This window comes from Antedon mediterranea, chromosome 1 (genome assembly GCF_964355755.1).
Source record: "Antedon mediterranea chromosome 1, ecAntMedi1.1, whole genome shotgun sequence".
NCBI lineage: Eukaryota > Metazoa > Echinodermata > Crinoidea > Comatulida > Antedonidae > Antedon > Antedon mediterranea.
The window spans coordinates 15,200,338-15,223,875 of NC_092670.1; the positions used below are offsets into that span (position 1 = coordinate 15,200,338).

At 33.6% G+C, this 23,538-nt stretch overlaps 2 protein-coding genes across 2 annotated transcripts; both read right to left on the reverse strand.

Annotated features, from left to right (window-relative positions):
* Positions 1 to 2,613: 2,613 nt before the first annotated feature.
* Positions 2,614 to 12,390, reverse strand: LOC140042106 (uncharacterized). The gene is made up of 14 exons (XM_072087677.1): positions 12,283 to 12,390; positions 11,750 to 11,991; positions 11,316 to 11,500; positions 10,570 to 10,703; positions 9,869 to 10,028; positions 9,343 to 9,460; positions 8,982 to 9,131; positions 8,719 to 8,759; positions 8,095 to 8,213; positions 7,640 to 7,910; positions 5,991 to 6,169; positions 5,172 to 5,586; positions 3,866 to 3,971; positions 2,614 to 3,411 (listed from the first exon to the last, which is right to left on the reverse strand). Exons 1-12 carry the CDS (start codon positions 12,388 to 12,390, stop codon positions 5,332 to 5,334), a joined length of 1,962 nt encoding a protein of 653 aa, XP_071943778.1. The 3' UTR covers positions 2,614 to 3,411; positions 3,866 to 3,971; positions 5,172 to 5,331.
* Positions 12,391 to 14,469: 2,079 nt separating this feature from the next.
* Positions 14,470 to 23,023, reverse strand: LOC140058106 (uncharacterized). Its single transcript, XM_072103664.1, has 14 exons — positions 22,932 to 23,023; positions 22,447 to 22,565; positions 21,770 to 21,989; positions 21,174 to 21,307; positions 20,105 to 20,261; positions 19,364 to 19,481; positions 18,877 to 19,026; positions 18,625 to 18,665; positions 17,894 to 18,015; positions 17,435 to 17,705; positions 16,814 to 16,998; positions 16,174 to 16,586; positions 15,592 to 15,697; positions 14,470 to 15,335 (listed from the first exon to the last, which is right to left on the reverse strand). Exons 2-14 carry the CDS (start codon positions 22,552 to 22,554, stop codon positions 15,156 to 15,158), a joined length of 2,205 nt encoding a protein of 734 aa, XP_071959765.1. The 5' UTR covers positions 22,555 to 22,565; positions 22,932 to 23,023; the 3' UTR covers positions 14,470 to 15,155.
* Between the last annotated feature and the right edge of the window lie 515 nt (positions 23,024 to 23,538).

Sequence of the window (23,538 nt, forward strand, 5' to 3'; positions counted from 1 at the left end):
TTAATGAATATGAAGAATTTTTACATCGTAGGCCTACTATAAAGGGTGAATTTGACAACACTGCCGCATATTGGGCTATTTACGTGTACCTTATCAACCGCTTGTATCGTCAATTCCAGCGTGCAGTAATAACGAATGATGTGATTCTGTTCATTAATGTACTACCGTATTTGGTTGAAATCTGAACCGGCCAAATTATGCTCGTTGGGGGTCACTTTTTATGGAAACAAATGAAGAATTTGGACTCTGCAGCATTAGATGTTTTAAAAGCCGGTGCCTTTTCAACACGATGAACGAAAAAATGTAGATCTTACATTAGACCAAACTGTTAACAGAGATGCTGCGTCATCGGCAACTGGAAATACAGCTTTTGCGAACTCAGAGAGTGCATTTCGTCGTTGTTGCGTAAGTCTCACTCAACGGAGTATTCCTGTGTCTGAAATGAAGTCCATGAGTGGAATTCAACCCGGTGAAACACCAGCTAACCAGTTACGTCGACGGAGGATTGAGAGAGATAATAATGATGTAGACAAGTTTCTCATTAAGCTAAATAGTACATGCAATCCATTCCCCTCAGATTAACCAACCACATTAGTAAATATTGCTACAGGTAAAGCTGTAAATGACATAACTATAGTACATATTTGCTGGGAACACTACAGAGAGGAGCCCTATCACGGCATCTATTTTACAAAGAATGTGTTTCAAACGAAACAAGATTATTAAAGACGGTAAAGCGTATAAAGGTACGCAATTTTACTGCTTCAAACATGAAGAAGAAATCGTTAAAATGAAACAAAGCTCTTGGTGTAGCTGAAGGTGTTCGTGATGCTTTTGGATACTTGTTATCAAAGACGACTACAGATTTGCATTATGTACTAACGATCACTGAAATACCACTAGCTATTGCACATTCAATGGTTATTACTCCAACAAAAACAGAGAAGGCAATTTTTGCGAAGATTTTAGAAACAAGACAATCTGGTTCACATAAGGAAGATACTCCTGCGACCGACACAACTCTCTTTGATGACGGACTTGTTCTGCATGAAATTTTACCTCGTCATAATGTGTCTACATATTGGGAAAATCGTTGCAGATATCATGATTAAGGTATGTTCAGCCAGTGGAAATTCTGTTCTGATGTTGCTGGACAAATATATAGAACAATCAATAAAAGATGTCGAAAGATTAAAAAGAGGTGCAGAGTAGAACGCCAAGAACACATTCATTATAACTGGAGCGGATCAACAACAGCAAAAGAAAGGTATAGATCTATTAAATAATGGAGAATTTAAGGAAGCTCTAGTACAGTTTCTTATAAACGATGTCCAGAATGATCACTATGGTCCAATAATAGGTGACAAAACCGTATTCGTGTCACATGGTGGTAAATGTAAATTGTAACTTGATGGGTAAACTTGAAGTTAAGGAGCCTGCCGACGTGCTGTCGTGAATACATTCGTATATTTCAAGTCATAAAAATTCCAATAAAAAGGGAATTGGCCGTGTGGCTACTGTCTGGGGCCGGCTACTGTCTGGGGAAACCTAAGATAAATTTGCTGTCATGAGTATTTTCGTCTATCCCAAGACGCAATAGTTCCAATAAAAAAGGAATTGACTGTGTGGCTCTTCGTGTGATTAAATCTTGTAGGCCCAGACCCAACGGGCATTTCTGGGCTACTGTCTGGGGCTACTGTCTGGGGAAACTTACAGGATAAAGTTACTGTCATCGGTATTTTCGTCTATCCCAAGACGTAACAGTTCCAATAAAAAAGGAATTGGCCGTGTGGCTCTTCGTGTGATTAAATTTTGTATAGCCCAACGGGCATATCTGGGCTACTGTCTAGGGCTACTATTTGGGGCAACTTACAGGATAAAGTTGCTGTCAATGATATTTTTGTGCACCCCAATGTGTAACAGTTGCAATGCAAAAGGAATTAGCCGTGTGGCTCTTGACATGAATAACATCATTTTTTAGGGGTCACTTGGGGCTACTGTCTCGGGCAACTTACAGGATAAAGTTGCTGTCATTGCTGTTTTAACATTGTATACACATATATGGGAACAATGTCCAACAACTTTTATCCGTGTGACTTTTCACATGATTAAATCCATTTTTTACCCCTCCTATTTGGTGTCCCCATGGTAAATTTACATGATAGGACCCGGCAGCAATATTGAATATTGAATATTGGCCATATATCTACATAATCAGCCCATCAGACCTTTTGTGGCTTTTCACATGAATAAATCTTCTGGGCGCCCGGTCTATAAGAAAGTTAAATAGCACGACTATAATATTTGATTTGATTTTTAAAGGCCAGGGTGGTGGCAAAAAATTTATATTGATCATACATTCCAATAATTATCGATCTATAGTTTCCCCTATGTTTCATAATTTTTGGGATTTTATTTGTGTTACACAAGCTTTTTGAAAATTAGCACTTTCTTATCAGTGGGGGGGATAGTTCAAATTACACAGTAAAATCTATTCTTTTGTACACAAATTTTGAAAATAGAGAGGCATTTTAAAAAGCTATGAAAAATAAACGGTGTGGTAAAAAATGTTATCAGATGACTAAATATAGGTAATATAACTTGAATTTTACATTTCTGGTATTTTTATTCAACTTCAGAATTTTATTTTCATGCTATAGAAAAAATTATCCACCGTATATCCACTATCTTTTTTCACCTTCTAGGGAGTCACCAGACATGTTATTACATTATGTTAACTACCTAACTACTGAAAAAAAGTCTTCCTAGTTTTTTTGGCAGAATTTTGCCAAATTTTGTATTTGACCATATTAGGGGAAATTCATGTTTTTTCGTCTTGATTTCTGTTACAAATATTAGATTTATGTACAATTAACCAGATATTATGTTTAAAATTCATGCCTGTACCTGAGCTTTAATATCAATTTCAAGTAGTATAATTTCTAACTAACAACACACAACAATAATAAAACATGATAAGTGTAATACATATGTCATAGGTCTACTTTTATATTTAGAAGATTGGTGATTTAGGTATGATCCGCTTAATTATATATATAAGTATTTATTCAATTTAGTTGACTTAATTTAATGGATGATTAGAGCCAAGAAGGGTTGTTATTATTTTTTTTATCTTATTTATCAACAAATGTAATTACTTTATAGCCTACATTACTTCAAGCAAATAACACATTTTAAAGTTTCGAAAAATAATTGATGAGTGATGTAAGCTTATTTCATGACATCATCGTCTACTTGCACTTCCAAGAAAGCCTGGGTCACCACATCAGTGGCACTTCTCTTTCTTCGTCGTACGGCGGCCGAATTACAACTTTGCTGAGAGTTTAAAATCTTGCAATGCGATTGGTTGTTTTTTGGATTGCATGTTACAAATGAACACGTTACCCACACCTAATAATAATAAATATAACTTAATGAGGAGTCTATCCATGACAGTGGCTGCTGTATGAGGTAACCCTCTACTCGTCTCGAAAAATGTACTGGATTGGATGAAGTGCACATGAGCTAGATGTGTAGGCCTACACTGGGCCTACGATTTATATAGTCCTTATCCGAGAAGACTCGTTCTACCACCAGAATCATAGAGCGGGTGAGCATCGAACTTAATTGCCATAACTTGGCTGGACTACGGTTCCACTGTCTCAAACGCGCAGACAAACACTCACTCACTTTTTTTTAAAGTTTATTTTTGTAGGCCTATGTTATTTTAATGTTAAATTTAATTTACTTAATAAAACTAAACAGGGTCTAAATCTTGATTTCAGAAATTTCACACTCTAACTAAAACTTGGTATAAAACTGATTCTGGGTCATGTTTGTCCACCTTTTAAAAATGTTTACTTACTGCGTCTTTCAAGCCATGGTTAATCATTGCAAATGTCTTGATAGAAAATTCTCTCCGAGCAGCAAACCCAAACCCATGAAAAATGATGGTATCATCCACTGGACAACTATATCAACACAAAACAAGAGAGAACAACTGTGAACCACTAACAAATACACACAAAAGAAAACAATGAAACAGAAACAAAATCAAGAGTTGATTGAATTGTAAATTGTTATTGGCCATGTAGCCTAATAATTTATAGAAATCTCATTACATTTCCGCCTTTTAAAATCAATTTAAGTTTTGCTTTTTTTTTTTAATTTTGACAGCCATGTCTGAATCTGTTTTAAATAAGCTTGAAGGAGTATTAATATATTTATATCCTTTTTGTAAATTGATTGACAGTATGCCACGCTAGCATATTTATTCAATGGTGCTAAATCTACAGTAATACAGTATATAAATAAAAATGTAATTTTCATTATTCTCCTTCTAGTATTTTTGTACCATTCCACGAACATAAACATTCATTATTTGTTTTATATAACATCTAAATAGATTCCGGTCATTTGAATCAGATTGAATAATAGGCCTACATTTGATTCTTGGGTCTAACTTAGTACGGTATCTCTTTAAAAATTCCGTCGCGATACGACGAGAGTGCACTGTTTTTGTATTGTTTAAAAATAGGCGGCGCTGTTGGATTTTACGTTCAGAATCACTGTTATGGTCTTTCCCATTTTTTTTCGTACGTGAAAAGTACTATTTAACAATCGTTGAATAGTGCGCACTATTTGCATGCCATGTGACCCACAATCGAAATTTAGTTAAGTTTTATATAATATCAAATACCTGTACTGTATCAAATAAACCATGTCACACACATATGTGTGTATGTATACGGTAGGCCTATGTATATATGATTTATTAATATTATGTTAAAGAGAAAAAAAATTATGTTATAAAATGTATATATCTGGTTACTTAATTAAAACAATTACATTCAGTTACTAGATTGGTTACAGCATTTACCAAATTAATAATTGATTAATAATTAATAATTAATTATTATTTACTTTAAAAAAATGGAATTAATAATTTATACTTTTTAATATTGTTTGATCATTGTAAGTTACTTTATTTAAACGTTCATATTTCTTTGATATCTATTACTTTATGTGATTTTGTGTTATGGTTGTATTTTTTTAAATGAATTAAAAAAAATAATAATAAAAAAAAAAATAAACCATGTCACACACGGCTTTGATTTTACTCTAAACCTATTTATGTAATTTGTCTATGAATATGTAAGAGGATGTCTTACCCATCTACGATAAATTCAAACTTCTTATCAAATTTGGTACAAGATTTATACTTTGGCGTTGCACTGCAGCTCTCAATTGCAACCTCTTTACCACTGTCATGTGCTCTGGCGGCAAAATACAAAGTATCGTTAAAATCCATCTCCTTCTCTGTGCCGTATTCTACCTTGTCTTCATAGCGTCTGTCTTCGTAGAGAGCTCCAGCACAGCTTCCAATCGTGTCTTTGATTCGACCTTACTGGATTCTAACGATGTGTCTGGACTAAAGTAAACGTTGGCAATCCCAACCCCTTCGACCTCACAGATAATTTTGATGTTCACCTTCCGTTTTTTGCGGGTTATCAGTTTACTTGTTTGATAAGGTTCTGGATCATCTCTCAAGATGTTGATAAATCGAGTGATATCTGACGATTTTTTCTGTAAAAACATATTTTATGTTATTTGATAATATTGTTACTGATTGCAATAGTTATTATTCTGTTCATACATGAGAGTGCACAATGTGCAGCCTATCACACTATGTTGTGGCAACAACTAACCTAAAAAACATTAACTGCAATTACTTTGCTTTTAGGACTTGTCTAGTCTGTGAATTAAATCCTTGCTTTCCGTCACTCTTATTGCCGTTTTTTTTGGTTTGAATATAAATGTCAAAAATAATATCCGAATTAGGTATTTAGAGTAAACAAATTCCCACTATAGAACCTTTGCTTGTCCCAATGCGCCTTATCAATTCGGTCATACGGTACAATTTTTGGAAAATGGTTGCATTAGCCTATCAACATGGAAGTGCTATAAGGCTGCTCTAAGAAAACATTTACCTTGATGTAAGTTCCACAGGAATCATAGGCAAACTTAATGATTAGATGCGTTCCATTATCAATACTCTTACACCGTCGGTCTATCAAATGTAGCTCATTCACCGACTTGTCATTGGCATACGACTTTGGAACAGACGCAGTGATCTCTGACTGACCACAGTCAACCGTTGGAGGATTTGCTTTAAACAAAAGATAACACTGTACAATAATACAGTTCTGTCTACACTATCAAACTTAATGAGACAATAAAGTGATATGGACGCAATGACGTCATAATAGGGAGGTTTCGCAACCTTACGAATACGATAACGAAAACGGATACGTCACGCACACGTATTCGTTTTCGCATGCCAACGAAATATTGAGGGGCGTCCAAAATATGACTGCGGTAAATTTGAGCGAAGCGCAGGTACGTGTTGCTTGGTGCTTGGCTGCCTAGGCCTAGCGTAGCATCAAAGCGAGTGAAGACTTTAAAAACTGCTATTTATCAAAATTGACTTGGCATTTTAGTAAATTACTTTAGTAAATTACTTTCAATAAATCTATAATTATATTATAATCATGAATCATTCCTGATTCAAATGCAAAATGTGCAAATAGATCAAAACCTATACTCGTTTTGTGGTTACGAATATGACTGGTGATATTCGTCAACACGAATACGCTTTACGAATATGAAATGGGGATCAGCTCAAAAGTTTCACAAATGTATGACGTATCCGTTTTCGTTATCGTATGGTTGCGAAACCTCCCTATTACTACCACTTTCTTTTAAACTAAATATAATTATATTAAATTCAGTAAACTAAAGACTGCGGAATTAAGGCATGATTGTACTTTCAAATTAAGATTAACCTATCACAGGATCGATGGCTATTTATGACAATTTATTATGCCACTCATAGTTTTTAATATCTTTATTTAAGTTTTCGATATTTAATAGGGAGGTTTCGCAACCTTACGAATACGATAACGAAAACGGATACGTCACACATTTGTGAAACTTTTGAGCTGATCCCCATTTCATATTTGTAAAGCGTATTCGTGTTGACGAATATCACCAGTCATATTCGTAACTACAAAACGAGTAGGCCTATAGTTTTTGATCTATTTTGCACATTTTGCATTTGAATCATGAATGATTCATGATTATAATATAATTATAGGCCTACTTTTATTGAAAGTAATTTACTAAAGTAATTTACTAAAATTCCAGGTATAAATAGCAGTTTTTAAAGTCCTCACTCGCTTTGGTGTTACGCTAGGCCTAGGCAGCCAAGCACCAAGCAACACGTACCTGCGCTTCGCTCAAATTTACCGCAGTCATATTTTGGACGGCGTCCTCAATATTTCGTTGCCATGCGAAACAGATTTTTACTGGCTTACGAAAAACGAATACGTGTGCGTGACGTATCCGTTTTCGTTATCGTATTCGTACCGTAAGATTGCGAAAACTCTATTACCGATGAATCAACAGGCGAATAAGTGACATACAAGGTCGTTATGTTGATATAGACAGTCTCAAAGTTTCAATTTGGTTTTTATCCATAACTAATTAGATAATTTTCATTAGAATATCAAAATGATGTGTACCATGGTAACTTTCGTACCAAACTTAATCATACATTTGTAATATTTACAATACTTACAAACATTAAAGCCAATTTTTGATGGATCTGACGTGGTTTCAGCAGTACCATGACAAAATGCGGAGTAATTGGTGACTGAAAAACCTCCATCTATATCTATAACATAACGGTTTCCAGCTTTTATGTCTTTTGGCGCTTTATATCGAAGTTTTGTAGGATCGTCGGAAAGAAATTCTACTTCATCCGAATTGGCAGCGTCATAGCTGATTAATTGTTGGTTATCCGTTAAATCAAGTACGCGAATGTATACAGGTTTTTCTGGTCTTGAAACCTTAAATAATAGTGGTAAACGAAAATGTAATATGGTTACATATATAAAGGATTACTCAATGTATTTATTGTTCTAGTTATTTAACCAAATACTATCTCTTTTTCCACTTACTAACTAAGCGCGTTATTGCCGGTACTGTATGAATTTAAAAAAAGTGGAATAATAGTGTATGAGGTTACATTACCGGTTTATCGAACTTAATGAACCAGTATTTTACTGTTTCCTTCAATAGGCTATTGGTAGCTGGGTACGATTCGGCATCTAAAACATTTGGAATCGGTGGTTTTCGAACGGATTTGTCATCTACAAAAAAAAAGATATAAATAGTGTGATGGTAAGTAAGTAAGTAATATTTATTGCTTTCCAAGAACAGTACAAATTTATAAAACAGTATAATGTAAATGATATAAAAAGAGAAAACATTAAATATAATAATACAAGACTAAACTGGAAAATAAGCATTGAAAGCAGGGGATGGCCCTTTAAGCCCAGAGGCTTGTTTCCAAAGGGGTCCCCAAATGGCGCTAGTTAATATTATGCATTATTAAAGAATGATTACTATACAGTATAAAATACGGTATTACGGCGTAGACGCGATTATCACGCTTCATTTGTTGGTAGAGTGTATACGTGAACATAATGCCATACCCATGTGTTGCATTTTGTAACAGTGTCATCGTAGTTGAAGACAATATGAAATCGGGAATTGCCGTCTGAGAACCTGATGTGTCATTGCTTTCGATTTGTGAACATTCGCCTAATGGAATAGAGGCTTGAATGCAAAATTATTGTAATAACAATTCTTTACCTGTAACTAACACTTTTCCAGCGACAGACTCTCCTTGCAATCTTTAGGGAAAAAAAAAAGTTAAATCAGGTATTTGCCAGAGCCATAGCCAATGTGGTATAAACTTTATATTATGTAGTATTTATTTTATCGCCACACTTCAAGCTGTAACACAAGCTTCATAGAACTTTTAAACATATGTGCTTGAAATGTAAGTTGATCGAATTTAACCTATAAGTTATTTTATACCGATAAAAATTGGTACAAAGAAATATTTTTCATACCCAAAATCGTCAGTAGCAGTTATAGTGTATTCATATATTCCAAGTTTATTGGTTTGAAATGAAAGAGTGCTCTGAACAAATCTACCTGGCGGAGGAATATCTTCAGTGTGTGACATGCCTTTTGGTAAAATATACGTCATCTCTTCAACTCTGTATAAAACAACAACAAATAATTGTATTCGATGATATAACAAAGGAATTATTTTATTGTCCAAATTATTACGAAATTTTGAATTTTGTTCTTGTGTTTAAAAGAGAAACAACGAGGTTACAGTATTTTATTGGGAAGATTCCAGAAACTGCAATACTTAAAATAGAATAGGAATACGGCTGTAGATAAAAATCGAGAAAAATGACACACTGATTTCCATCCGATTCTTCTGGTAGATTCGCAGAAACGGTATTCTTCCATTTTCCACCTGGTCGAATAATGGAACATTCCTCTTCTAACGTCACTTGTGGTCCAGTACAACTTCCGGCTAAAAATAACCATATATATTGTTTTGTAGATTAGATAAATTATATAATTCTCTTTTAGTTAAAGACAATGTTCTAGATATGTTTTCATATTTAAGTTTACTATAAAGTTAAATGCTACTTTGTATTGATTTTTGAATAAGATTTAAAAATATAAATAAAATAACTGTCGTTACGGACGGATGTTGTTATGGTTATATAACCATTTTTCTGGTCTCATAAACCTTTCTATTTTATACAACTTTCATTGACGATTCGTAAGCAGAACTATTTTTCAAGTTAAGTTTCTCTTCTGTACTTTCAGCAGACAAACATCGAAACGCCGACTGGTTGACTATAACATAAAAAAAGACTAGACTACTGTACAAGTCTAGTTTCCGTATTGGGAGAGTTAATTGTACTATACTAACGTTCAGTAAGTTGAATAAGAAACTGGTACGGCACTTTACTCTTGGGTGTTGTTGAACCCTCGTCGTCGAAATCTTCAACCATTACGGATACGCCATAGTAATTTCCCGCAGGGTGATAAACGTATTCTCCCTTTGTTTGAAATTTTACTAAGCACTTTTTCTAAAATGAAATAAATTTATTTTAAAGACAATATTTTCACCCTGAAAAAATAATTGTTACAGTGTTTTTGTTGAATACCATTTAAATGGCAAATAATAGTTATTCACTTTGACCAGAAAAAAAAACCAAAAATATAATAAAGATTTTTTCTTCTAAAGAAGTGATTAACTTTATTGAAACTGTGAACTGCTTATTCAAAGTTGTTTTTGTGTTGTTAATCTTAATTTTTCAAGTTTTCGGGGAACAATACATCTTTAAGGGATTACATATGCAGTGATTGAAACAATGCGAACTCTTTTGGAAAAATGTAATCGAATTTATAATAGAAATCGTGAATTGATGGTCAGTCAAAATTTTTTCCCACAAAAATGAAAATGAGGATTAGCAAAATCAAACTTTGTAGTTTAAAGAAAGTCAATTAAAGTAGAAAAAAAAACCACAAATATTTCTCTTATAAAAATACAAAATAAACGGTTAGATTTAACAAAAAAAATCATTTAGGTTAGACCTACTGCGCATGTAGAAGAGAATTTATGCCTACCTCATAAATGGTTGCATTAATTGGATCTTTACTTGGGTCACCACAGACACGGAGTGTATTAGTATCACCTGGGCATTCATGTTTATTTGGATCAGCCCAGCGACATCTGACTATATCACCGTCGGGATCACTTGCTGAACAAGAAACACAAAATGTAACATTAGGCCTACTAGTATGCCTACGATAGGATACAACGTAAAACTGAATGAATTTCATTGATAGAACTTCATTATTCATCTCGTATTTATTCTCTTGCATATTTCAACAAGTTCAGTTGATTCTAAATTCAAAAAGTTTTAAATATGAATGGTAGCATTTTAATTGGTGATATTGGTTAATTGGAACATGGAGGTATAATTGGAAGTACATCTACCACAGTGAGATGATTAGTTTCAAAGAGTGGCGCCGTGAATGTATCAAATAAAGCCCGTTTTCCTGTCGACGTTATTCGATGCTATCGTTACAATAATCGGCAATCTTCTACGTAAACATTGAAATGTTAACGATTTACAGGAAAAGGTACTCACTATCGTTATCATTTCAATTTTATCGTTTTCAAACGATCGTCTTGAACTGTTAACGATCAACGACGATAGCGTCGAATAACGTCGACAGGAAAACAGGCTTAAGATGTCTAATGTAGACCTACCCATCATCTATTAACAATTTAATTGGTCAGTAAACGCTGAACTGGTTAGTTATTGCTACAAACAAAGAGCGTTTAATATAATTGTTATGATTTTTACCTTTCAGGTCAATTAACAGTTCACATCCTTGTCGTACACGATAGAGTGGAAGTCCAGCCGTTACGCGGGGAGAGTTATTGTCAATAGATAGGTCCACATGGCTCAGTAAATTCCAACATCTTCCAGGATCGAAATTTTGCAGATATAGCCAACTACTGTCTGTACATGACCCTTCGGTTTCATAGCTGAATAAAATTAGATATTACGTCTCTGCCACTGATGGTAAAAGACTACATTATTGATTTTAGGGCCGCAAAAGCTATTCCATCACGGTAGCTTTCCACGCAAAACCTTTCAAACAAGTGCTACCACTCGATTTCCTGACCCAAAATTCAAACCAAACCTATTAAATGTATTGTTCTGTTTTTAGTACAATGTATAATGAGTATATAGGCTAATTACAGAAAAATAAATCAAAATATTTATAAACTTACCTCATTGTAAATTCACTACTTTTCACCTTATACTTATAAGAACCTTTAAACAGATTCCAATCATTTTCTGAGCTGGTAGCAATACAGGTTAATGGAAGGCGTTTTATAATTTCTTGATCATAAACGGAACACGTCTTGCATTTTAACATGTTCGAATCTTCGGCCAGAATCTGGGATCCCACGAATTCACAAGGGTAGGTCCCTTCACTCTTTTTAAACGACAAACGCCAGAAAAATTCAACCTAACATTTTAAAAAATGATTAAGTTTGGAATACAATCATTAACAATACAATGTGAGTTTCAAATTTAAAACATTAGGAGTCAAGTGGGGGTACACCAACCATGCACTTTGTGCAGTGTTCATCCATTACAATGCATATATTCTTATTCATATTTTTTATACTGTTCTGGTCGTAACATTTACAATAATCTACAGTATTATCATAAATTAAAATTTAAGTAATAACGTTTTAGTTATCATTATGTGCCTACCTTTCGGTAAAATATAAACAAATAATTGGTGCAGGCCTACCTTCTTGTTGTTTATTTTCTCCCAGTAGAATGTTCCTCCGCGGTAATGAACTGCTTGCGCCGACTGAGAAAGTGCACATACTAACACCAGTAAACCCACCAATTGCATGGTGAATCAAAACTACAGCCTACAATACATATAAACAAAACATGAATAAATATCAATATCATTAAAAAAAAAATTATACTAATATTATTAAATACAAATGTATTCAACAAGATTTGGTTCAGATTTGGTTCCTAGTTTCATATAATAAAAATAAAATTAACCATTCAATATCATTATAAACTGATTTAATTAAGCATTGTAGTAGCTGGTCCTACTTTCAACATTTTCAGTTAAAATAAAAAAATACCTTTTAATTATGTAGACACAAAACTATTGTTGTCGATAACTGTAGGCCTACACTGTAAATTTGAAACCTAGGCCTGCCGCTAGAGGTGCAATCAAAATGAATAATCTCTTCATTGTCCTTTTATATTGTATAAAATCTGTGTAAACGATGTTTCCAAACCTCCATGGTATTAAACAATAATACATTGAGTATTAAATTAATTTTCCAATTCTCGTTGATATTGATTTACATTGAAAACAAGACGATAATTGCAACAATATTGTTTAAAAATAATCAACCAATTATTTATCAATTCTAATGCGTTTTTAAATCCAAATTAAATGAAATTTGATACGTCATTTGTATATCACTTATCAGCGTTCCGTATGTTTAGGTCTTTAATTTCAATCAAATATAAAATAACATAAACATGGAAAGTCTTGGTTTATGCAAAACCAGCTGCCAAAACGTATACACATCGATTCAAGTGTAATTATTACCGCTTGCCGCATTAAATATAGCTTGAACCATGTAAACAGACACGTGGCTCTCATAACGGATATTCATACAAACGCCCGTTTGTTCTTCCATTGGTGGACTTGGGACCACTTTTAAGCGCACCAATCAACCACACCAACCGTTAGAGGATATTACGCTCTGTATCAAACTTTATGTGACAACAAAATGTGGGAATAAGGACACGATGACTTTACAACATGTGGGCGCATCACACTAGCTTGATAGTGTAGACAGAACTTTAGGGCACCTTTTTAACTTACAATAATATTGTAAGTTAAACATTGTAGAAAGTGTGTATAAACTTACATATTATGAAAGTTTATACACAATTTCTACAATTTTACTGAACCAAAAGATAATCTTAAATAATTTAATGAGATATAAATAAATTTACAATGGCTTGAAATTTTAATTCGTTTAGAAGGTCTCGAATATCATTCAACGTTTAAAAAAAATTGCATATATGGGGTTGAAGAAAATAAAATTAGATCGTAACAGAACACAGTTTATTTGGTTACAAAATAATCAAGTTACATATTGTTTTTAGGTTTCATCTTGGCTGTTTTCAGTTTGAATAAGCTTACATTATTTGTAATCTTTTATTTAACTTACTTTATTAATATTTAACGGGTCACACAGAATTAATCTTAATTCTAATCAAATTACCCACTCCCACCCTCTTTTTAAAAATTTATATTTTATTTCAAAACATGTACATAAAAAAAACAATAGTTCAAAGATAATAGAAACAAAATCACGAATTCCTACCTATCTACACCAATACCTACGCCTATATTTATTCCGTTGAACTCTGACTATTTAGTAGGATACATTAACAATTGGAAGTTTGTTACTACCTACCTCATAATGTTTTATAAGTATGTACTTGAAAACAGTATTCCGTAGTTCTGTCTTTCCTCTGTCATAGCAACAGGAATATCAAAATCACTGAAGAAATAATAAGTTTCCATAAAAATGGCGTCGATTAAATGTACAAACCAAACGCGTTTGAAATCAAATTCAAACTGATGGTTTATATTATCACTCCGGCACAAACCAAACCAAACCAACTCTCGTATGACAATGTGATTATTTTTACTGTATTCCTAAATGGAATAGTTTGGTTAGAGATTTAACCATCGTATATGAAGAAAAGAGTTAAATTAATTTAACTCTTCCCTGGTATATGAATCCAATTGGTTAAATGTATAGCCTACTCTGCCTTTTTACTTGTGTGTGAAGAATTACAGTAACCGATGGGATTTTGACCTACGGCCTCACTGGCCACTTCTTTGAGTTGAGATAATAAATGAAAGAACACAGAAGGTTTGCAATCATGCCACAAAAGTAATGATTTATTCTATAACTTCTGTAATACTACATAACATGACAATCACAATACTATTAAGAACTCAGGTCTATACTATCGTCTCAACTAACCACACTGGCTAGTAAACTCCAACCGCGACAGCTGACATGGCATTTTATGCAAATTATTACATGCCTCTCATGGTTTATAATTGGATTGAAGTTTGTTAGTTTGATAGTGTAGAAAGAGCTTAAGACTATGATTTAGCACTGCATTTTCGTCAATAAATCTACTTCTATATCTAGCAGATTGCTGTAGTAGTAGTAATAGGCCTACGCACTTAGTTGACATAATTCAACATTTGGCTTGGATGGTTAGAGCCAAAACAAGGTTTGAATTTTCAACGTATTTCGTTCGAGTTTGTTTTGTTTTCAGTCTTAAAATATAACGTAAAAGCATACAAAATACAATAATAAACTGAAAGCTTTTATACTTGGTAGAGTTCTACCAATTCTATACTTATATATTATTTAAATTAGATATTTTGTAAGAATAATGATAGTATTAACATCAAAAAATTGTAAAATATTTCCAAACAACATCGTGTCATGAGTAAACATTTTTCAATAATTTTCATTACATTATACATTAAAAGTAAATAAACAATTTTAAAGTTTAAGTTTCGATAAATAACTGATTATCTTCCGCGGCTTATTCCATGAAATCAGAGTCTATTTGCACTTCCAAGAAAGCCTGGGTCACCGCATCGGTGGCACTTCTCTTTCTTCGTCGTATGGCGGCCGAATTACAACTCTCCTGGGAGTTTAAAATCCTGCAATACGATTGGTTGTTAGTTGGATCACATGTAACAAATGAACACGTTACCCAGACCTGCCAATAATAAAAGTATATTAACGACAATGTTATATGCAAGCAAATGAAAAGCAAGTGAAAATACGAGTAGTGAACTATTCCAAATTTCTGATATTTTTTAATATTAGTCCTCTGTTCAATATAGATAATGTTACTTCTGTTTATGGTACGTTTGGTTAACATAATTTCAAATTGAAAGTTTGCAAAGCTTTGAAACAGATTATTGGTCATTATAATGGAATCTGACCCATAGTCAATATACTATTGCACTTACCGCGTCGTCTAAGCCATAGTTAATCATCGCAAATGTCTTGATAGAAAAGCGTCTCTGAGCAAACGACCCAGACCCATAAAACATGACGGTATCATCCACTGGACAACTATATCAAGAAAAAACAAGACAAAACAGTGGAAACAAAAATCAACTAAAAGACAATTAAAAGTAAACAGTAACATCAATAACCCACTAATTCGACAGTTAAACACTGAAATTAACAGCAGTAAAACATTAGAAAGCTACTCCGAGAGTGCATACATCTGCCTACTGTAAAATTCTCCTACATAAGATTTCTCCGGGGGAAAAAAAATATATATATATATACATTTTTAATTATTACTGCACACGTAATCATCAAGTTTGATTTTTATCGTTTTTTTAACAACATCCGTTTCTGAAGCTTGTAGGTATATTAATATATTTATATACATTGTGCGAATTGATAGAACAGTGTGCTACAATACCAAATATATAATAATTATATCAATAATGATATTTAGCCAATGGTATTGTAATGATAAATTCTGTGATACAGTATCAAATGTGATGCATAGGTCATAGAAACAATGTTTTACTTACCCGTCTTTGATAAATTCAAACTTCTTATCAAATTTGGTACAAGATTTGTACTTTGGCGTTGCCCTGCAGCTCTCAATTGCAACCTCTTTACCACTGTCGTGTGCTCTGGCGGCAAAATACAAGGTATCTTTAAAATCCACCTCCTTCTCTGTGCCGTATTCCACCTTGTCGTTATAGCCATTGTCTTCGTAGAGCTCCAGCATTGATTCCAATCTTGTCTTTGATAGGAACTTACTGGATTCTACCGATGTGTCTGGATTGAAGTAAACGTTGGCAATCCCAACCCCTTCGACCTCACAGATAATTTTGATGTTCACCTTCCGTTTTTCGCGGGTTATCAGTTTACTTGTTTGATAAGGCTCTGGATCATCTCTCAAGATGTTGATAAATCGAGTGATATCTGAGGATTTTTTCTGTGAAAACATTTTAAATGTTATTGCCAATTGGAAAATCAGTTAAACCCATCAGAACACGTGGCGTAATTAAATTGCTTTTAGTGAAAGACCATATTTAATTACTTTCATTGTACAGTATTGGATACCAAGAAACACCACTGGTCTGGCTTAAGCCTTTATTGAAAAAAAAAATTCATAATAGCAAACAATTTGAATTGATTTCAAACTTGAACGAAAGCATTTACCTTGATGTAAGTGCCACATGAATCGTACGCAAACTTAATGATTAGATGCGTTCCATTATCATTACTCTTACACCGTGGGTCTATCAGATGTAGCTTATTCACCGACTTGTCATTGGCGTATGATTTTGGAACAGACGCAGTGATTTCTGACTGATCACATTCAACAGTTGGTTCTGGCGGAGTTGCTATATGTTTAAAGTTAATCAGAAATATTGTGGTGTAATCATTTATATTTATATTGTTTCCAATTCAATTAAATTAAATTTATTTCAGAAGATACCGTACATTATTATGTAATAAAATATATGAGAGTAGAACAACAGAGCACACAGTTTATCATTCCAGGGAGACTACCAAATGTGATGTTATAATGTGTATCGAGTGATTAAGTTACTAGTGAAAATCATTGGTCATGTATTATGATGCGTCTGCATTATTGTACGTGAAGCCTATTCCCCTTTAATGACTTTGGCTTCTGGTACTTTTGATATCTTAAAAGAAGTACTCTATTCGGGTTTTCCAAAAATAATTGAAGAGAACTACATATCTGAAGCCCAACGTAAATATTACTACAATACAAAAGGTAAACCTAAGCTATCAGTAGCTATTGACAACACTTACGAATACTGAAGGGATACGCTGATGTGTCTGAATTGACTACTGCAGCGAGTTCACAAAATGTCGAGTATTTGACAACTGATAAACCTTCTTCTATTTGTAACGCATATGTTTGTCCGGGTTGTAAGTTTTTTGGCGCTTTATACCGCGCTATTGTAGGATTGTCTGCAGGAAATTCTACCTCATCCGGATTTGCTGAGTCATATGTGGCGTATGTTTTCCTGAATCTATTATCCAAAACCGTAATATATGCAGATTTTTCCGGTCTTGAAACCTGTACACATTGTTGAAACATAAATTGGTTACAAATCTACAATGGATAATCAGAGTACAGCTGTCTGTCTGCGAACACCAAACACATTGAATCCACGTGTGTAGTAAAAGTAGAAGTATAGGCCTACATTCGTGTCCATGTAAGAGAGATACTACTGAATAATAATAAATAATCATGAGGATACGTACCGGTCCATCAAACTGAATAAACCAGTACTCTCTGGTTTCATCCAGTTGGCTATTGGAAGCTGGGTAAGATTCGTCATTGAGCACCTGTGGATGCGGTGGTGGTTTAATAACGGTTTCATCATCTACAAAAAAACAAACATTTAAATAAACTTGTAAATTCTGTCTAAAAATAACTTCAGTGAATTTCGTTATAATGCAGTAACTAAAGCTCTGTCTACAAAACTAGCTTGGCATAAAAAAGCGTGATGTACCCAATTATGGTAGTGAAATGACATCATCGTGTATGCTTAAGGGATCATTTCTAAATTATTCAACTGCAGTCTCGGCAGTAACTAACATTCAACGTATGATTTTAGTAGAAAATGTAGAAGTAATAATAAACAATACATGATTACCCGGAAAAAGCTTGCTAAATAAGGTTAGAATGTAAATATAGTTACTGCATTAACTGCATAGAATCATTTTGTGCTTAAGTTCTTCCATAACCTATGTTCATAGACGTATGTCTATGCTTACTTAAGCTTGGTTCCTACTAGAACGTAACGCAAGGACGTAAACGCAACGCAAGCGTGTTAACCAATGAAAAGCGAAGTTACAGACAGTTAGCAATCACAAGCGAATAAGCCATCGCTTGTGATTGGTCAATTCACTTGCGTTGCGTTACGTCCTTGCGTTGCGTCGCTAGTGGCAACCACGCTGTAAAGTGCTTACTGTATTGAAATAGAACTCACCCGTAACTTCAATTTTTCCAGATACAGATTTACCTTGCAATCTTTAGATAAAATAAGAACATGGTACTTGGTTTATTTATGGAAAGTCAATGATTTAGCAAAGCGGGCAACTAAGGTTTAATAAAAACTGACTTAATAAAAAATGTACTACTGTAGTGGATATTGTAAAAATACAAGTAATATTATAATAATCATTGCATTTAATCTATAAAGTGCAATGGTTTTTTAATAAATTTTAGACGTTGTTCATACCCAAAATCGTCAGTAGCAGTTATAGTGTATTCATATATTCCAAGTTTCGTGGTTTGAAATGAAAGAGTGCTCTGAACAAATCTACCTGGCGGAGGAATATCTTCAGTGTATGTCATGCCTTTTGGTAAAATATACGTCATCTCTTCAACCCTGTATAAATAGTAAAAATAAATCAGCACTCGTGTGTCAAAAAATGGTTCTTGATGGTGTTTGATTAGTCTAGGTTCTAGACAGCATTTCGACTTTATATTGGTAAAAAGATAATTTGTTGACAAATATGCGTATTATACGTTTCATACGTATAATATTTTGAGCTGAAAAAATCGAAACTCAGACTGTTGTAAAATAAAATAATAACTAAAGGCATTGGGGCAAGCCTAGTTTTTGATAAGTTTGTTTTAAAACTTTATTGTGAACGTATTACAGCCCTATCTCATCAACATTTTTAACTATTTATAGGATAAAAAATAATATTCAATGAACACACCGATTTCCATCTGACTCTTCTGGTAGCTTTGCAGAAATCGTACTCTCCCATTGTGTACCTGGTTTAATACTGGAACAGGGGTTACCTAATGACACTTCTGGTCCAATGCAACTACCGGCTACCGATATATAAGCAATAAGTTGAGTTTCATAATTATGAACAAATTATATATTTTTTTTTATGTCTTCTGAAGAACAACTGCTAAGTGATAATTTGTTAATACATTTGTATCGTTGAGCTAATAATTTACACTGAACAATGTTCTAGTTCAATATTGGAAATAATGTCTTGTAGAGGGATGGATGGGATTAATTGTTACAGTGTTGAGTGTCTATTACTCTACTTTCTACTACATAGTACTCAGCTTTTTTCTTCATAATTAACCAATTTGTTAATAAACATTTCAACCGGGATCAGCGCATTTCAACTTCACTACATATTCTCTATAAACATTTTTGTTGGCATAATAGGCATACAAAAGAGTAATCTTTCCTGTATTCATACAGTCTACTCTATCTGCTTGGGCCACCCCAGCCCCGAGTGTTGACTTTACTCAACCAAGGCAATCTAACTACATGGTTTATCTGTGGATGCGACACGATCAATTCAACCGCACATGTAAATTGCAGTACTGTGGTATTTATCGCAGCCATACATAAGAGCAAAGGACTGTTACGAGTTTATATATTAGCAAGGCGAGCTCAGTGTCCTGTTGTTAAATTGCCTATTGATTAAACTAACGTTCAGTAACTTGAATAAGAAACTGGTAGGGCACGGTGCTCTTTGGTTTTGTCGATCCCTCGTCGAAATCCTCAACCATCACGGATACGCCGTAGTAATGCCCTTCTACTGGAATAACGTAGTCTCCCTCTGCCTGAAACCTTACTAAGCACCTATCCTACATTCAGTAAAAACATTGTGAATATTTAGGTTGTCAAACAATGTTCTTTATTATATTATTTCGTTTTCTTTTATTTCGTTTTCTTTTAGTAGGGTTGCCCTCTCAGTAATAAAATAAAACTGCTCTTCCGAGGGGCCCTACGGCACATTTAAACAAAATTTGAAAACAACTTAAACTAAACTTAAACTAAAACTTAAACTAAAACTAAACTTCAATGCATGTTCTCATTATTATTATACTTTTATACCATATTTAAATATATTTCACTGGAACCATCCTAGACCACCGGCAACAATAAATGAATCTTAACAAGTGATTTAAAACGGTTATAATTGTTTTGTTTTCTTAATTCATAAGGTAGGCCATTCCAGAGTGAACTTCCATAATAAACAAAACTACGTTTGTATATTTCGAGGTTACATCTGGGCAAATACAACAGATTATTTTCATAGTTTCTGGTTTGAATATTGTGTACACTACTAATATATTGCAAAACATCACATAAGTATGAAGGTACAGATTCTTGTAAACATCTAAATATTGTACAAATTGTATGATATTCAATTCTTGTCCTAATTGTTAGCCAACCTAAATCATAATGCATTTGTCTAACAGGAGTTCGAATATCAGCACCTAGTATTAATCGTGCAGCTCTATTTTGTACCCTTTGCAATTTATATAATATACTTCAGAAGAAAATCATCTAAACTGCCCAGTATAGACGTGAACTATTAGATAGAAAATAATTGAATTTGTTTTTTATGTTAATACACATGTGTAAAATTGTGTAGCAATAGACATTCTGGTAAAGTAGAAGTATATGGCTAACTGTAAGGGTTGCAGACACGTGTTATGGCGCAACCCATTTACCGTGTTTGTCGAATCTACAAAATAAAAAAAATGAAATACCTCGTAAATCTCGGCTTTAGCAGGATCTTTACTTGGGTCACCACATACACGGGGTTCATTAGCATCGTCTGGGCATTCTTGTTTAACTGGATCTGCCCATCGGCATCGCACTGTATCGCCGTCTGGATCACTTGCTGTTTTAAAAAAAACATACAATAAGTATAGACATAGCCTAGATATACTTTATTCGTCAGGATATTTTCGAAAATTGTGTTTCTTGGCAAGTTAAGATATCAAATTCTATTTAAAATACCTTTATAATAAAAACATTTAAAATACGATAAAACAATACACAATATTTCAACATGTTAATGGCGTAGCCTATGTATTATCTAAGGTACATATCGAACGGGCCTTTCACACCACACCTGCTCCGGTCAAGCTCCGGCAAATAAAATCGAACCTCAAGGTTTCGTTTTCACGACGGCCACGCGGATCAAGCCGGACCGGAGCGGGTGTGAAAGACACTTAACAATTGAATAGATGAGAAGGCCTACATGTTGAACCGGTTAGCTATTTCTTTACGATAAGTAGAAATAAAATAAACAAAGCCAAAAATGAGCGTAAATAATAATTATAATTGTTATGTTTCTTACCTTTCAAATCGATCAGCAGTTCACATCCTTGTCGTACACGATAGAGTGGTAGTCCAGCCGTTACGCGGGGAGAGTTATTTTCAATAGATAGGTCCACATGACTCAGTAAGTTCCAACATCTTCCGGAACTGAAATTTTGCAGATATAGCCAACTACTCCATGTACATGGCCCATCAGTTTCGTAGCTGAATAAAAATAGACATTTGCCTCCCCTTGTAATCTAAATATTTCAAATTTTTTTTGGCTGACAATTATGTTTTAAAATGTTTTTTTGGAGTAGGCCTAATGGAAATACTTAAATACAAATAGTTAAATAATTAATGCAATTTCAGGAAATCTTTATATTTCACATACAATTTATTTTACTATATTTTTGCATTAACAACGAACAAAAATGAAATATGTTCAGTTTACAAGCTTTTTAGTATGTGGTTGGCGCCGCATACTAAAAAGCTTGAAGAAGATAAAACATAGATTTTGGAAAGCAAATGTTAAAACGTAGCACGTGTCTTTAACACGAAATGAAAATAATATGTTATTCGCTAAGGGAAAACAGGCTTATGGCAAAGATATAAAAATATACGTTTATATGTTTTACTAATGTATAAGGAAGCATAATTTTGTTTCCAATATAATAATTTAGATTAAAATATTAAAAAATATTTGTGTAGGCCTACCTTCCGATTGTTTATTTTCTCCCAATAGAATGTTCCTCCGCGGTAATGAAGTGCTTGCGCCGACTGAGAAAGTGCACATACTAACAGCAGTAAACCCACCAAGTGCATGGTGATTCAAACTATAATAAACACATGCTTTTATGAATATCATATAACATTCTTAAAACAAATTAAAATAATGCTATTATTAACATAAATGTATTCAACAACCAAGGTACGTAAATCTTTGCAGGCTTTCTTTTCCCTAGTTTAGTTCCTGAATCCATACTGATTACGTGTATATTCAATATGGAATATTAAACCTAAGCCAGTGTTGGTTTGTTGTCAACAAATTTGTACTCACACGCCATTCTAAACGTGCACAGCATACATATCCCGTATTCAAAATGAATTGTATTATAAACACTTTTATTATGTACTAAGCCCTACCTAAGCTTCAAATAGTTAGTTTCAATATGTAACATGAAAATAATATTTTAAAATACCTGATCAACTGAACACACAGACAAGAAGTTGCTGTTTCGGTAAGCTAAGGCGTAACGCAACAAACTTGCTATTGTCACTCTAGAACGTCCTCAATCCAAATGAATAAACTGTTCATATTTTCACCTTTTTATCACTTATAAAATGTGTGAAAACAATATACCTAATCTCCAAAACTCAACGTATCAAACAATAATGCGTTTAGGAATAAATGAATTTTCCAATTCCAGTCGATATTGTTTTACATTTTTGAAAATGCGATATCAGCAACAATACTGTTTAACAATTATCATTCAATTATTGTTAATTAATTCTGATGCGTTTTGCTTATGACAACTTTTATAGTAAGAGTTGTATTGCATAATTAAATGAAATTGAATACGTAATTTGTGTATCGTTTGTCAGTGTTTCGTATGTTTAGGTCTTTAATGTCAATCAAATGACATTATTAGGGTAAACGGATTAAGAAACGCCAATTATAGGGTAATCAATACCTAACTTGTTCGCATTAAATTTACAGTTGAACCTCCCTCTGCGGAAACCCCTCCTCGAAAGCAGACTGGTCCCATTAACGGACATACATCCAGACGCCAAAATTAGTTATTCCTA